At 37.8% G+C, this 15,809-nt stretch overlaps 2 protein-coding genes across 2 annotated transcripts; both read right to left on the minus strand.

Moving 5' to 3' along the window:
- Window positions 1-436: 436 nt before the first annotated feature.
- On the minus strand, window positions 437-10,458 carry LOC137726126 (structural maintenance of chromosomes protein 1-like). The gene is made up of 18 exons (XM_068465000.1): window positions 9,736-10,458; window positions 8,257-8,493; window positions 7,176-7,409; window positions 6,645-6,883; window positions 6,108-6,374; window positions 5,631-5,901; window positions 5,041-5,165; window positions 4,478-4,587; window positions 4,267-4,374; window positions 4,052-4,191; window positions 3,128-3,217; window positions 2,817-3,025; window positions 2,430-2,599; window positions 2,157-2,266; window positions 1,693-2,072; window positions 1,222-1,473; window positions 835-1,062; window positions 437-741 (listed from the first exon to the last, which is right to left on the minus strand). The coding sequence occupies exons 1-18, from the start codon at window positions 10,171-10,173 to the stop codon at window positions 693-695; spliced, it is 3,657 nt and encodes a 1,218-aa protein (XP_068321101.1). The 5' UTR covers window positions 10,174-10,458; the 3' UTR covers window positions 437-692.
- A 915-nt stretch (window positions 10,459-11,373) lies between these two features.
- Window positions 11,374-14,952, minus strand: LOC137725340 (TOM1-like protein 2). The gene is made up of 4 exons (XM_068463988.1): window positions 14,758-14,952; window positions 13,803-14,344; window positions 12,611-12,889; window positions 11,374-12,127 (listed from the first exon to the last, which is right to left on the minus strand). The coding sequence occupies exons 2-4, from the start codon at window positions 14,295-14,297 to the stop codon at window positions 11,597-11,599; spliced, it is 1,305 nt and encodes a 434-aa protein (XP_068320089.1). The 5' UTR covers window positions 14,298-14,344; window positions 14,758-14,952; the 3' UTR covers window positions 11,374-11,596.
- Window positions 14,953-15,809: the final 857 nt, after the last annotated feature.

Here is a 15,809-nt window from a genome sequence, read left to right on the forward strand (position 1 = left end):
CCACAACGTGTTACTTGACTCATTCTCCAAGTCAAGTCACTATTCCAAGCCTCCCAAGTTATCTTATATTCCCACGCACTTTCTCGTGCTTTAGATATACGCTCCAATGTTTTCTCCAAACCCTCAAAAAGACACTTTCAAATGGTTTTCAAAAAACATATTGGTGTGAACTTGTGATTATGACAACTTTCAACATAAGCGCTTATGAGCAGACTTGCTTTCTACGTAAATATTCCTAAGCAGATCCTAATATGGTCGTCAATCTCGAGACGACCACACTTGGAGATTCATTGGTCTTATACACTCCCCTCTTTCTTTCCGGCGGCCATTTAGCGGAAACATATTAAAAAACAATCTAGGGACAAAATTAAGAGGAGTGCAAGAGGTAAAAAGAAAATTGTAAAAAACCACTCCCTAAAAGTAAAAGAACAGTAAATAATGTAAAGCTTATTGCTTTGTGAAAAAGTAAAACATTATCGGTCTCCAAATCAAACAGAACCAGAAGGGGTGAATTTTACATGCCTAACACAGAAAATCTATTTGCTGAATTTCATGCCTAATTATAAAAGAACAATCCAACAGCCACACAAATATTACAACCTTTATGCACAGCAATTACATGAAATGTGAGCGAAACAATCCGTATCTACATCATAAGCATGGTTATCTAGCTGAAGCCTGTGGGAGCTGTATCATGACTCCCGATACTTGGTCAGGTCAAATGTCAGAGTTTCCGAACAGCTGCAATAACGCAAACACGGTTATTGCATTAGTAAACCGTATAAAGTGAAATGTGAAAATTTATTGGTGTTCCTAGTATCGTGTGAAGCTCACCTCCTTTCGCAGTCCCTGTAAACCCCAACTAAAGCATCAGCCTTGTCGTAGAAGCTATCTTTTAGAGATATTACAATGCTCTGAAAACCACTGCCTCCCTCATCATCTTGGTTAGCCCTGGCTCCTTCACGTGCCTTTGAACGGATGAATCCAGCAACCTTAGCAACATTCAAGTTATCTAGTGCAGCATCGACTTCATCCAGTATGAAAAACGGTGAAGGCCTAAAACTGAACCCATGTATAAGAGGAAATAGAACTATTAATATACATCACTATTGTGGCAATCTCCATATACACAAAGTTCCACCTGAAACTTTCATGTGTGATATAGCCTGTAAAACTTAAAAGGTAAAAACTCTTCCATTGGTAAAGAGTTAAGAGACACACCTGTGTATGGAAAAGAGTAAAGCCAATGCTGCAACAGTTTTCTCGCCGCCAGATAGTTGTTCCATATCACGGAAGCGCTTCGTTGGGGGCATAGCAGTGTACTTAATGCCATGTAAAAACGGATCATCTTCATTTTCCAAATTTAAATATGCCGTCCCACCCAGTGGATGTGTGTTGCTCTTCGTCAGTTGTTTGTATATCTTATCAATGTTACTGGAAATATGTTGGAAGGCATCCATAAACAACTCGTACCTGCATTGACCAAAACAAGAAAACAAAAAAGCTAGCTGCATTATAATGAAAAACCACAGAACATTTGGTTTGCAGGAGATCAGCATAAAACAATACAATGCTTTTCAAAGGTGGAAAATTAAAAATTTCTCCTTCTAGTTCTTATCCTATAGAAAACGTCTATTTAACACAGCAGAATTCCATGCCAAGCATCTTTAATAGTGTAGAAGCAATTAATACCTCTTCTGCTTAACTGAGTTAAACATATCAGCTTTTTCCTTCTCTTCTATTCTAGCCACTTCAAACTCTTCAGTTACAGCTCTTTCCTTTTCTTTTATTGCCTCATATTGGTCCAGGGCCTTCAAATTTGGAGCTGTTTTTTCAATTTCTGAAATTACGGCATCCATTTTTTGCTTAAATTCCACCTCAAGCTTCTCCCGTTCAGAAGGCCTTCTGTCCCGCATGTGAGACTTGTTTAACTGACTAAAATCGAAAACTGGGCCCATTGAGGAGGAATCAATCTCCATTGGGTCTGAGATGATGGGAAGGTTTATATGTTCTAATTCACATTTCTCTACTATTTCCTGCTTCTGTGACATCAGCTGCTCAATCTGTGACTCCTGTAAGGTGAGAAAACACATGTAAGCCTTTTAAATTTACCTAGAACAAGGTACACAACTGGTGAAAAGAGAACTGACTCCAACCTTAGTGTGTATCTGTCGATTAAGTTTGGATAAACTTGTTGTAACTGTAGAACCCCGCTTGTTCCATTCTTGGATTTCCTTCTCACACCCTTCTGACTTGGATTTCCATTCTAACGAATGGGAAGAGACATTAAAATAAAAAATAAAAAATAAATGAAGAATGAAGAATAAATTGGCTTGCTGACTAGTTTGAATAACTTAAGCACTAAATCTCGAGCTGATTGAATAGAAGCTTCAAAATTTCATTTCTTGGAAAACAATCCCATTTCATACCTTGTATTTCTTCCTTCCACCGATCGATCTCACCAGAAGCTTTTTCTGCTGCTGACTTGGCTGCAGCCTCTTCCTTCTGAACCCGTTCTAAAGCTTTTTTAAATTTACTAATAGAATCTTGGAGTTCATTAATTCGTGATTCCATGTCCCGGTTTTGCTCATACTCTAACCTGAAAGCAAACGAAAATAAAAGCATTGCATCACATAATCTGAGTGAGTGCCACAGCTGCCATACAACTAGTAATCAGAAATGAAGAACCTGTTTTGATTCCGAAAAGATATAGGAAACGAAGAAAATGAAACTCTTAACAGGTTTAAATTGACATCTAAGTTGATATTTGCATTTATTGACTTGAGAGAGAAATGGAGGGGTAGCCAAGGACGTACTGGTATTTCAACTTTGACAGCTGGCTACTCAAACTAAGCCTCTCTTCTGCCATATATTGGGAAGCCTTGAGTTGATTTTCCTCATACTCACGGATGTTTGCCACCCCAACAGATTTACTAAAATCTTTGTAGATTCTGTCAACAATTTCATTTATCCTCTTCTCAAGCTTATTGATTTCCTTGCTCCGCTTATCTACAGCTTGCTTTAACTGCAAGAAAATTTGAGAACAGCTGAAACTACAGGCTTGAATTCAAATATTGCAAGAAACTAGACGAAGAGCCTTGTCGTCATAAAAATCTAAACAAAAAACCTTAAGAAGTTCAGGACTGCTGCGATCAATCTCTTCTTTTATATTCTGCTTTTCCCGTGCCAAGGTTACGAGTTTGTCCTTAATGCTTTTCTGCAACAAAAATTATCTTATTTGTCCATCCGAGAAAAATAATAATTGCATAAGACAAAATCAAGAAATAACAATGTTATTTTGCAGTGCATGCAGTCCACCCCCACCCCAACCCACGCACCCAAAAACATAAAATAAAGGGGTAATTGACCTTAGATGGAGAGAAAAATTAGGATTGAGTGAGGTCAATAAAGAGATATATTAAGGACGGGTATGGACCTTAGATGGAGAGAAGAATTGTTTTTATTGACCTTAATTGAAGAGGATAATTGATTCAATTGATCTATGCTAGAAAGTGGAATGACCATTGACCTATGCCGAAATATAAAATGATCTATTGACCAAAACCGGATTTCCTACAAAATAAAACCTTACTTATTTCAAGTATTTGAAACTGGCCACACCTTTCCACAATTCCATATCTAAAAATCATATTATTTTTCAAATCACACACAATAACACACAGCAACAGCTCTAATTTTCAACCTCCATCTTCCCTTCTGGATATAGAGTATGGGTCACATTACTTGACACAAACAAAATCAAATGTAAGGATTTCAAAAGAATTTCTATCCCACTCAAGTTATGGCAGAATCTCAAGCCATTTTCAGAATGTTATATGAAACAATTATACGCTAACCGCTAAACAAAAGTTCAAGGACCCGAGCAGCTATAATCTAGCTGAGGGACCAAAACAAGATGAAAAGTTGGTATGGATAAAAAAGTAGATACCTATTGCCACCATACTTAAAGCTTCAAAGCATGATAAACTAACAATTAAAACCACGTTGACAAGCCTTCATCTGTAGAATGGAAGAGAATCGATGGATTTACCTTCTCAATCTCTGCATACTGGATTTTTTTTTGGAGTCCACTAATTCTACCAGTTGTCTCAGACTCTTTTATCTGCATCTCTCTAATTGACCCCAGCTCTTCCAACTCTGACTCAAATTGTTCTTTCTTCTTCTTTAGTCCTACAGAATAAAAACAGTTAAAGCCACATCCAAAATAATCCCAAATTCAAAACAATAAGAGAAATCAAAAACAACCTTCAACTTTTTTATCATCCCACTGTTTTGACCTTGCTTCCATTCCACCACTTGTACCGCCAGTCATTGTGCCGGATTTGGCGAGCAGAATTCCATCAACAGTTACAACTAATTTATATCGGAAACATAAAAAGGTAAAGACCTAATTCAATAAGAACATGATTTGTCAATACACAATGTGAAACTATTTACACATACAGAAACTAATTACCTTTGAACCTCTCACCAGTCCAACTAAGACGCTTAGCCTCATCAAGTTCATCACAGACAAGAGTATTGCCAACCGCAAAAAGAATTGCCTTCTCCAAGGCAGGATCGAACGTGTGATTCATTAAGTCCACAAATCATAGAAGCTTTTTCAGACTTTCGTGCATAAAATCACAGTTTATTCTCACAACCAAACCAAAACAAAAAGAAGAGAGGCCAACACACATAAAATATAGCATGGCATAATCATGGCATAACCAACAGCAACGAGTTGATAATAGTCACCAGAATACATGCAATAGTGCCAAAAGGTTTAATCATCAGTTAAGTAACCCAAATTCCTTTTGGGAGGGCCACAATTGTAAGGGAGTCACATGAAGGAAACATCACTGAAGATGAAAGAAGAAAAACATGCACATGAAATCACGTGTATGCAGAATTGTCAGCTGACCAGAATGGAGCACCTGAAAAACACATGGACACGGGCAGCAAACATACCCAGGCTACTGTACTGTAAGACCATTACCAGAAGACAGATTATAGAAGTATTGCATTGCTAAAGGATATTGGACTACATCAAAGATCAGCTTTGCAGTACCACCTAAGTTGCGCAATCTCTCCATTACGGGCTTCACACGGACAGACTGAAGAGGTATGAATGTCTGAGGAGGAAGCCTTTGTTCTTTCAAATACTGCAGGGATGCAAAAGGTTCAGTACCAGAATTGCGTTCACATACTTCAAAAGTTTTGTCAACCCCACGAATCCAGCGATGGCCAGTCAATAAACCAATAAACAACCCAGCTTCATGTGATATTTATATTCAAACACACAACCAGCAAATATGTACATAGAAATTGAAAAGGAAAAAAAGCATCTGCTTTTCCTAGAAGGCGAGGACTGCCTTCAAAACCAGAAGATGAAATGCCCTCAAGTATTCAGTATGCAAACAGTAGGATAGTTAACAGCTACGGGATGCCTCATCCATGCTTAGGGGTCGATAAAATTATATGTTTTAGCAATGTTCAGTGAGTTTGAAGCACAAAAATGTAAAAACTACCTATAAAATACAAAAGCAAAGTATTGATACTTGATGTCAACAGTATAATTTAGATAAACACACTACGAAAGGAGATAAACTTATAAGATCATGAAGAACCTTGATGCATTCCTTTCCCGTTTGTTCGTCCTCAACTACAACTGCATCCATAAATTTACCCATGGCAACAGTAACAGCAAGGTTATACTTTTTCTGTGTTGGCCTACAGAGTTCAGTCATACGACCGTGAACACCGTGAAACAGGCGTTTGAGAGTCTCGACTGCCTGAGACAACCTGGAATCCCTCTCATTCTCATATCTGTCAGCCTTCAATTCCCGTAGTTGCTTATCTATTTCATCAATTTTTGACTTCAGATTTTCATATTTTGTTCTGTATGCACCAAAAAAGACAATAGTAAACATGAATTCAATGCTTTTTTGTCTTAATTTCTGGTAACACAACAAAATAAAACGACAAAATATAAAACACATCCAAATCAACACATAAGAGAATGGGGTGGCAGCAAGATACAACTGCCAGAGCCTACACACACACATATACATAAAATAGAGAAGCATACAGGCGAGCTGAATAACCTGGCCAGTGAATTTTTAGATTGCATGGCATGCAGTTCATTATCCAGATTTTTAGCTTCATCCCTATGTTTCGCAGAATTTTCTTTAATTTTTTTCTGCCTTGTTTGCATTTGTTCCTCTTGTTCCTCTAATTCAGCCTCCCGACTTCTCAACTGTTGAAGATTTTCTTCCAAATTCTTTTGAGCTTCAAGATCAGCATGCTGTTGCCTATCCAGGACCTCCTTCTCATCTCTTAGCTTTCCAGTTTTCATCCCAGCATCTTCCTTGCTGTAACATCAGCATCTCAATGACAATTTAGAAAACCATATCACGAAGAGAAAAGCTAGAGAAAGCACAATGGTTAAATGAATGTAACTTAACAAGTCCATAAAGAAAAGGGTAAGCAGGGCAACAAGTTCATTCCTTAGCTTAAACTTGAAAAAAAAAATGGTATTTAGCCCAAGGAAAATATATTTTGGTTGAATAAAAGTAAAGAGCCAGATTACCATCACAATAAGATATACTGGCCATATAAAGCAGGAATCACCAAACGCTTACATTCGAAAGTATTCCCTTAATTCAGTATCGTCTAACTTCAGTTTGTCGCCACTATCTCGGCCTTTTTCATGTAAATCCTCTAGTTTTGCAGTCAGTTCCTGTATTCCCTTCTGCAGCTGTTTTATATCCTCTTTATGTCTTTTCCTTTCTTGTTCCTTCTTAGCAAGCTCCTTCTCACTTTTCTTGATTTTTGCATTTATACGAGACATTTCCTCTTTCAATTTCAGAAGGTCTGGTTGCTGCAAACAGAAAAACAATATTAGATGACCAATAATATTTTCCTCTTCAGCACGGAAAAATACTTTATGCAGTAACAGAAAAGTAAAGGTCACCATATTAAAATGGCAACAGAACCAGCAATTTATGACAAACATACAAGGACCACCCTATATTTCAACATCTTATAGTTCCCCAGTTTGACTATGAACAAATGAGGTTAAGATTGGTGATGACCAATTCAGCTCATATTAAACTCAATTTAATAAATCTCGAGTGAATTTTCTGTGTCCCGTTGAAGCCAAAGAAACTCACAGTTTTGTCAAGTTTACTATTTCTATCTGAAATCTTCTTTTCACATTGTGCAATCTCTTTCAGATATTTTGCTTGTTCTTTCTTCTTATTGTTTGCTTCTAGCTGAAACTCATCAATTTCTTGCATAAGTTGTTCGCGGCTTTTCTTTTCAGCTTCAAGCTCCTCAGTCATTTTTGCAATATCCTTTTCTATGTTGAACAATTGCCATAAAGAATGTTCTTTCTTCAAAGATTTCTGCAGGACAAATAGATAATCACACAATTAGCATATTACAACTGTTAGAAATTATGAGGCAGAACATTCAATGGCAAACACTTAAAGCTATTAAACTTGTATAAATAACAAACTTCAAGACCAAAATTTGGCATAGAGAAAAGTTTGACATATTAAGGAATTCCCCGCTTAGCCTGCACTGGACTTTTTTTTACAAATCTTGTGTATGCACGCACAGAGTACACTAACACATGGACACAAGACAGATAGTCTGCGTGTGAGTGAGTGATTGTGTATGTGCCTGCGTGTGAGTGAGAGAGAGAGAGAGAGAGAGAGAGAGAGAGAGAGAGAGAGAGAGAGAGAGAGGGAGAGAGAGAAGAGAAGAGAGAAGAGAGAGAACCAAGTCTTTGCAAAGCCCATTTAGTATGCTCTTTCCTGAATTACATAATTTCCTACGAGTTTGAGATTTCAGCCTACCTTTGCATTCAGTTTATCTTTGTACTATTCTTCCCTTTGTGTGTGTGTGTGTGTGTTTGGTTAAGGGATGGCAAGCTAGAAACATTAAGCATTCACTTTGTCTTTGTACTATTTTTCCCTTTGTGTGTGCGTGTGTTTGGTTAAGGGATGGCAAGCTAGAAATTTAAGCATTCAGTTTGTGAGAATCCAAGTAACTATGAAACTTAAACATTTTCAAGGACAACTAACTGCAATTCTGCAGCTAAAGCAGATATGGTATTAAGACAAAATATGCATATGCATGCGTGAATGCAGACATGTAACCCATGTATGTATGCATGTAAATGCAAAAGTAGCTGCAGCTCATATGTGCACATGTATGAAACCAGCAAAGAAACCTTGAGATGCACACCAGTTGATCTTGCAGGCGGAGGTGTTTCTCAGCTTCTTCTTTTTGTTCTTTCTTTTGCCTCCTCTCCAATACTATTGTTCTCTTTCTCTGATAAACAAGACTTGCTTTTTGTTCAGCTTCGGATTTTTCTTCTTCATATTTTTCATAGTCTCTCTTGAGTTCATCAGACCCAGATATCTGCTCAAGAAGTGCAGTAAGTTCCTTGGGATTTTTGGAGGCAATAGACTCCACATCGCCCTGAAATAAAAAAGATAAAAGGTAGTTAGAACTTAGAAGTCACCCTAACTTCCTATGGACATATCAGAACCACCGTAAGAGCTCCAATATGTCTTACAGTATTTCAAAACAAGTGAACAAGGCACAGTTTAGCATGTTTATAAACTTCCTTTAACACTTAAATAGCCGTAAGGCAATGACTCGACACTCTATGACCACTCATTTTCCCCTTTTATGATTATAACTACTCATTTTCCCCCTTTGACCCAGAATCAATATACTCTCCGATGCAAATAAGATGCAACCGATGGTACTAACTCGGCCAATACATACGACTCAGTGATAGATGCTACAGTGATGGAAAGTTGGAAACTATAGACGGGGAAATGAAATCCAAATTACAATTTTAAAAATGAAGTCTACATTGAGTCTCATACATTTGAATAGTTTCTGAGAAATCATACACATTTGAAAATAAATAGATAATATACATATCTCCACTAACACACAGCGTGGCAAATAAATGCAAATGATTTCCTTTCCCTCCTTAGACCAACTCCAATGGTGGGCTAAAAGCCAAATTACCCCCCAAAATTTCCCCCCAAACGCACTCCAACCCAAGGGGAAATTTTGAGCTAAATGCTAAATGCTAAACCAATGCCAAATTCCCCCCGAAATTTAGCCCAGAAAACGGGGTGGACTCTACCCAATATTTATCGGAATTTAAATTTTTTTAGATTAAAATGTTCATAAAATTAATTTATGATAGTCTACATATTTATTTAAAAAAAAAAATTTAATTTAACAAAAAAAATAGCCTAAATTTATTCTTTAATAATCCAGGCTAAAATTTTAGGATAAAATGGTTGGAGTAGAAAAACTGTTTTTGGGCTAAAAGCTAAATTTTTCGGGCTAAAAATTTTGACTTTTAGCCCAACCATTGGAGATGGTCTTATTCAGAGAAAATTTTCCAAGTGCATGTATTCAAGCGGGCACTCAACGTGTCACAAAATAAGTAGAGGGATACGTAAAAATATCTCATTTCCCCCACTTGTATCCACATACCGCTTGAATACCTGGGACTTGAAAAAATCTCTCCCTTAATCAACTCCAAATTATCAGCTTCCAAACATCAGCAACACCTCCAACACGATAATTGATAAAATACAAAAATAATAAATCGAACAGAGAAATGAAGTACCCTAAGCTCACATTACATATCGATACTGTGAAATTCGAAAGCATTTGATCTTTTAAATTAACCTGAAAGACGAGGAAATTCCGGGCCTTGACAAGAATCCCAAGAGACCTGAGCTTCGCATTGTACTCTTCCCACGTCACAGACGCGCCATCGATACGGTACTCGCTGCCTGCTCCGCCTGTAATGGCTCGGGTGAACTGGAGCTCCGACCCGTTGGCCAGCTGGTAAACCAAGCGGACAAAGGCCCTGCGGCCCTTCTGGTCCTTCTCCTTGTCGTCGAAGGCATAGATCAGGTCCTTCAGCTGGGCCCCGCGGAGGTGGCCCGTCCGCACGCCGAGAACGAAACTTATGGCGTCCATGAGGTTGGACTTTCCGGCTCCATTGGGCCCAATAATCGCAGTGAAGTCGTAGAAGGGGCCGATGGTCTGGAAGCCCTTGTAGGACTTGAAGTTCTCGAGCTCCAGGCGGAGGATTTTGCCCTGAGAGACCAGGGACGGCATGGCCAGTCGAAGCAAAACTAGGGTTTGGGAAAAAGTGGAGATTTAGGGCCGGATTCTGAAAATTGAAGCTACGGATTCAGGGAACAGTAGCAGAGCGAGTAGATTTACAGAAGCTTGAGATTTTTCCGGAAAAGGAAGTGCGACTTTCTTGGGAAAACGGAGGGAAATTGAAAGTGCGGAGAGGAAGGGAATTGGCGGGAGAAGGGGAGTTTTTCAGGAGTGGAGCTGCGCATTGATATTTTTCACTTCGCCATATATCGAGCCTGCCGTATGGGATTTTCAGTGGGTCCATTTTCAGTTGGTTTTTGGTATTTTGTAATGCGAAATTGCGAATACAAGATTATTTGGATTTTGATACCTTTCTAGCTTTCTGGCTTTCTTCCATAATTTTACTAAATATTCGACTTTTCGCACCGGTACAATCTAGTAATATTCTTCTTTATTAGGTGATTTAACTCGAATCGACATCTCTTGTGATAAAACGTCATTGGTATGAAACGAAGCATATTTGAGTTTAAAGTTGTACGAATAATAGAATATAGGTTGATTGATTGCATATTGACTAGGAAAATGATGAAATCAATCGTTTAGATTGTTCTTTGAATCAAATATTTAAAATAAAAAATAAATAAAACATCATTGGATAGATAAATTTATAATTCCCAATTTCTAAAATGATGTTATTATTGATACTCAAAAAATTTCATTGTACATTTCAAATTTATTATATTTTGAAAGAAACTACAGTTATTAAAAGTGGACAAAAAAAGTTTAGAGTGCCAATAACGACACTTGAAATGATCTGTTTTCAATATACTGTTGATATTATGATATGTTATCAATATTTGATGGTGATGGATATATAAAACATAGTTGATACTTGAATTCGATTATTCATCAATTGAGATTTAATTTCGTACTTCTTTTTAATCTAATAAAAATAAAAGAACTTTAACGAAAAGTTTCCAGTATAGTTCACTTTAACGAAAAACCACATTTTTACACTAAAAAATCAATCATAATACTATTCAATTTACCCTTTAGTTTATCCTTATCATTAAAATTTAAAGTTTTCAACACATTTTCATTAGTATTCCTTAAAAATAAAGAACAAACATTGGGTAAAATGTTTTTCGTTGGTTTCCTCCCTTTGGAAAACAAAAGGCAAACAAGCTATTCATCAATTACGAAACGACAGGGAAAAAAGGCTTTGCACGGATGAATATAATGAAGCGGTCACACGAGCAATAAATATTACAACGTTTACAGAAACGATTATTTACTATGAAAGGAAAGAAAATGGAAAAACCTCATAACCGAGGATTGGTCTTGCAAATAAAACGTCATTTGCGTGGCTGCAGCGCGGCGGCGCAGCCATCACAACAAAGCATGGATACAGCCAAATGTATCGAGCTTGATTCCTTCATTCACCTAATTTTTCGCTGCTGGACTTGGGGTCTTTGTGCGGAGAATCAACTATTTTCGTTTCGCTATGTTTTCCTCCTACCTCAGCGGATGAGCTGCCTTCAGAAGCACCGCTGGATTTGGTGCCTTGCTGCGAAGAGCCAACTATTTTGGTTTCGCTATGGTTTCTTACCTGAGCGGACGAGCTGCCTTCATTAGCACTGGAATTTTCGGGCAGTTTTCCATCATGTTTTTCGGTGTCTTCCAAATCCTCGCGCTTAGTGGTGTTGGAGTTTCCAGGCAGTTCTCCAGGGTTTAGACCAGCTTCCATCCCCTCATCCCAGGTGATTGCAGGATTTTCAAGCTGTTGGATTCCAGACTTTTGAGAAGCTTCCAATTCTTCGTACTTGGAAATGATCTGTTGGAGTTCTTCGTGAAGGAATAGGGCCTCAAAGAGCATCCCTTCATCATCGGTCGTGGTTTCTATGATCCTTTTAATAACTGGCTGAGACTCCTTGCACTTGTCCAGCATGTTTACGGTTAGTTCTTCCTGCGATCAAGTATTCCATCAGCTTTCATGTCTTTCTGTCCACAAGCTGATCTTCGAATAACGTAAAGAGTGAAACAAAATTCAATTACAGGAAAAAGGCAAATATGTCCTAGAAGAATCATTTTCATGTATCTAAAGAAGTATTAATGTTCCTCTATATAAATGATACGGAAAGGAGATACATGAACGGCCATTTGCAATTGCAAACATTCTTGTGCACCCAAACCTGCATGCTCACACCCTGTCATAATGCATGGCACATAATCGGGTCCATACCATGGGTTCCAATATACGAGATCAACATTTCTACCTTTTATATTAACGAGAGTTTAGTAGTTCATCCATATTGTACTTGTAACTTGGGGCAGAACTTGATGTCAGAATAAACAATTATGACAAAAGGAATATGACCAACATGAAGAGTTTTGAAAAAATTATGATACGAAGGAATAGTATTCCTTTCCAATAAGAAGTCAGAAATACCTTCAAAGGTTTCGGATCTGTTTCGGTATTCAAAATACTTGACAGAAGTTCAAGGCTATTACGAGCTACGACAAGAAGTTCTTTTTTGTCTTCAACTGCTATGTTTTGATAGTTAAAGGGGAAGTCACTATGATTTGCTCCTCCATGCAATCCTGTGTCAGGTACAGGGTATCTTTCAGGGGGAGACAGCGGGTCATGAACATATGACTCCAAGGTAGACTGCAACGAGGGCGAAGCCCCTTCTTGTGCTAAAGGATCGGTGCTTCTTTCTCTCAAGCTCTGCATAACACCCAGAAAAAAAGCTGGACATCAGCCTCTTAATAACTGCAAAACTAGGACTGTTATGGAAAGAAAAAAAATAACCCAGTGAACATGTCCAGACAGACCAAAATAACAAACTGAATGGCAGGGTAGTTGACATCACTGACAAAATTGTAACTTGACTACGGGACATTTGCTGGCTTAAAAACCGTAATTGTAGGTAATACTCGAGCCAACTAAAGCCTAATAAAGACTATTTATTTTATATTGTTCTTTTACGTTTTTATGTCAAAAGTTTTCATGTAATGCAGAACTATCACAGAGGTCAAATCACAGACCAAGAAATGGGTGATGCTCTTTTTAAAAATCTATGTCAGGGAAGGCTCACATACTTGCATTGGAGTAAAGGAGAGGAGATGGCTCCTCGTATAGATACTCAAGGGGGAATTTTTCTTGTACGGAAGATACCAGCTGCTGATCCAACGTAAATGCCATTTTAAATATGTTCACTCTTCTTTTTGTGAGTTTGATTTCCTTTTTCTATAATTTCTGTAATTGAATATAAATATCATTCTTCCAAAGACATTACCAGGACCGGTTTAACCATTTTATGTAATGATCTAAGATTGTGCATCTAAAACAATAAAACCGTTGTTAAGTTGCTGGCCGTAGATCAGCTTCTTATGAGGGACTGCAAATGGTAGGGGTTTCATGTGAGGAACTGTCATATAATAAAGACTTCTTTTTTTTCAGTACGAAACAGTTAGAAAGATTAAAAACTTGACGAATACTAAGAACTAAGAAGAAACAAAACTACTCTGATAGACATGTACTTAACTGATGCCGGGAAACAACTTAAAATTCAAAAATGCAATTGAAAGGATAAAAATACATGATAAAATGCTTGATATCCAAAATAAAGAGGGCTCACCACGTAAGTTTGATGAAATACAGGCAGATACGCAAGATCCTCAGACTCTCCCCAAGCCCTAATCAATTGCACAGCCCTTCGTCTATTTTCGGGATCCGTTTGCGGATTATCGATCATCCTAAGCATCTCCTCCAACACCTTCTCCGATGCAACCTCCGAAAACACCTTTTCGCAATTCATAGTACAAGCCTCCAACAAGTCAAGACTCAGCCTCTGGCTCACCACACTCTTACCCGAAATCTTCTTCTTTATGGCTTTAACAACTTCGGACCCACTAAACTCTTCACTATTGATCATTGCACATATCCTCAAATTCATACCCCAATTCGGCTCCTCCATGGTCTCCAGAGTGGCATCGTCGATCATCTTTGATTCCGGGGTCGGTGCTTGCAGAATCTCCTTCATTTCCTTCATTTTCCCACTTACCATTCGACCCATTTGAGCTCCACCTATCTTTAACCTCTCCCCCAACTGAGATAGATTCAACTTGTCCATTATTTTACCAGTCTCTTCACTTTTGGATAAATCACAAATTCACAACCCTGATTCCAATAAAAATAAATAAATTACAGTGTTCATCGTCACAGAACTCAAATTTAAGCTATTTTACAGTAAAAAATGGAATAAATTATAGCTAAATAGAAAATACAAATTTAAATCACAATCAAAGTCTAAAACATATGTGACTTATTGGGTTTGGCTCTGAATCTCAGGTTGATTCCTGGAAACATTTCACTGTTCTTAGTCTCAAATTTAAACAATTTAACGGTAAATATTCAATATAGTGCAGCTAAAAATTAAATATAAATCAAATTAAAAATTCGGTTTTGCTCAGATTCTCTGATTAATCCAGAAAAACACGAAGCCAAACATAAAAATTTAGTTTTTTTACTTCTCCATCTGAAACTAAAACAGATCAATTGAAATCTATGAACAGCTGAAAAATCCAACGAACCTGCTGTGACTTTCGGGTCTGCGGAGATTGTAACTTAGGAATTTGCAGGCTCTGCTTGGAATCCTCGAGCTTTTGGAGAGAGAATCGGAGGCTTTTGAGTTGGAATTGGCCTTAAAGCTCCGACCTTTAGAGAGAGAAAGCGAGGGGAGCGCGAGAGAGAGAGAAAGATGGGGACGGTCAAGACTGGAAACAAACAAAGATAATGCGTGGCGGAAATAAAATAATGGACACAAGGATTTTGCCTCGTGGGCTTTTGGTGGATTCTGTTGCCACGTCGCTTTTGATGTTCGGGGTGGAAAGGGATTATATCTCATCGCTTTCATCTGAGCATATTGATAATACAATTTAGATCTTTAAAATTTAATTGTTAAAGTTATTACAATTTTTAATGAAACCTTCTGTTTTTAATTATTTAATCAAATTTCAAAGGTTCAGATTGCATGATCAGTAGACTCAGACGGTTGGGGTTAAAGATAGATGGAAATGTTTGGGATTAAAGGCAAATAGTAATATTAATGAAAGTAGTCAAATTCTGTAAGCCCTCGCTTTAGTTTGATTGTTCTCCCATGCGAGGCTTTATCCTCGCATTCTAAACTACGTTGCCTGATGACAACCACGGGCCTAAAACGAAAAAAACAGACTTACAAAATCTATGCTATAAATTGTACAGTTTAATTCCAAGAAATACAACATCAGACTAGACTGTAAACAAAATTGATGTGAACCTTGGTGAAATACTTGTCTGAAGAAAATCAAAACTTCGAGTGAGGAAAAAAAGAGCTCCGGTGCTACTTTAAATACCATGTGAAACTAATGTGGAAAAAAAGATCCTACGGAAGCTAATGCGGACGAGCAATTTGAAGATGGGGAGTTCATGTGTATGACTACATTACCGTTGTTGAGTCCTCGGATTAGTGCATTGCATGGAGGGATAACCTTGCTCATTAAGTCAATGATTGAGATTAGACTTGGTATTTTTCACCCGATCCGTTAACCTGACCCGACTCAATCCGTTAAAATTAGTATCGGATGAGTGATAAATGAGTCGGGTG

Source organism: Pyrus communis, chromosome 2 (genome assembly GCF_963583255.1).
Source record: "Pyrus communis chromosome 2, drPyrComm1.1, whole genome shotgun sequence".
In the NCBI taxonomy this organism is placed as follows: domain Eukaryota; kingdom Viridiplantae; phylum Streptophyta; class Magnoliopsida; order Rosales; family Rosaceae; genus Pyrus; species Pyrus communis.

Excerpts from the sequence above, each read along its gene's own strand:
- LOC137725340 (XM_068463988.1), bottom strand. The coding sequence starts at position 14,297 with ATGGACAAGTTGAATCTATCTCAGTTGGGGGAGAGGTTAAAGATAGGT. Across the intron at positions 12,890-13,802 it reads TATTTCATCAAACTTACGTG|AGCTTGAGAGAAAGAAGCAC; the intron begins GTGAGCCCTCTT and ends GGTGTTATGCAG. Across the intron at positions 12,128-12,610 it reads CAGATCCGAAACCTTTGAAG|GAAGAACTAACCGTAAACAT; the intron begins GTATTTCTGACT and ends ACTTGATCGCAG.
- LOC137726126 (XM_068465000.1), bottom strand. The coding sequence starts at position 10,173 with ATGCCGTCCCTGGTCTCTCAGGGCAAAATCCTCCGCCTGGAGCTCGAG. Across the intron at positions 5,166-5,630 it reads CGGGAAAGGAATGCATCAAG|TATTTGAAAGAACAAAGGCT; the intron begins GTTCTTCATGAT and ends GCATCCCTGCAG. Across the intron at positions 4,588-5,040 it reads CTGATCTTTGATGTAGTCCA|GTTCGATCCTGCCTTGGAGA; the intron begins ATATCCTTTAGC and ends AATGAATCACAC.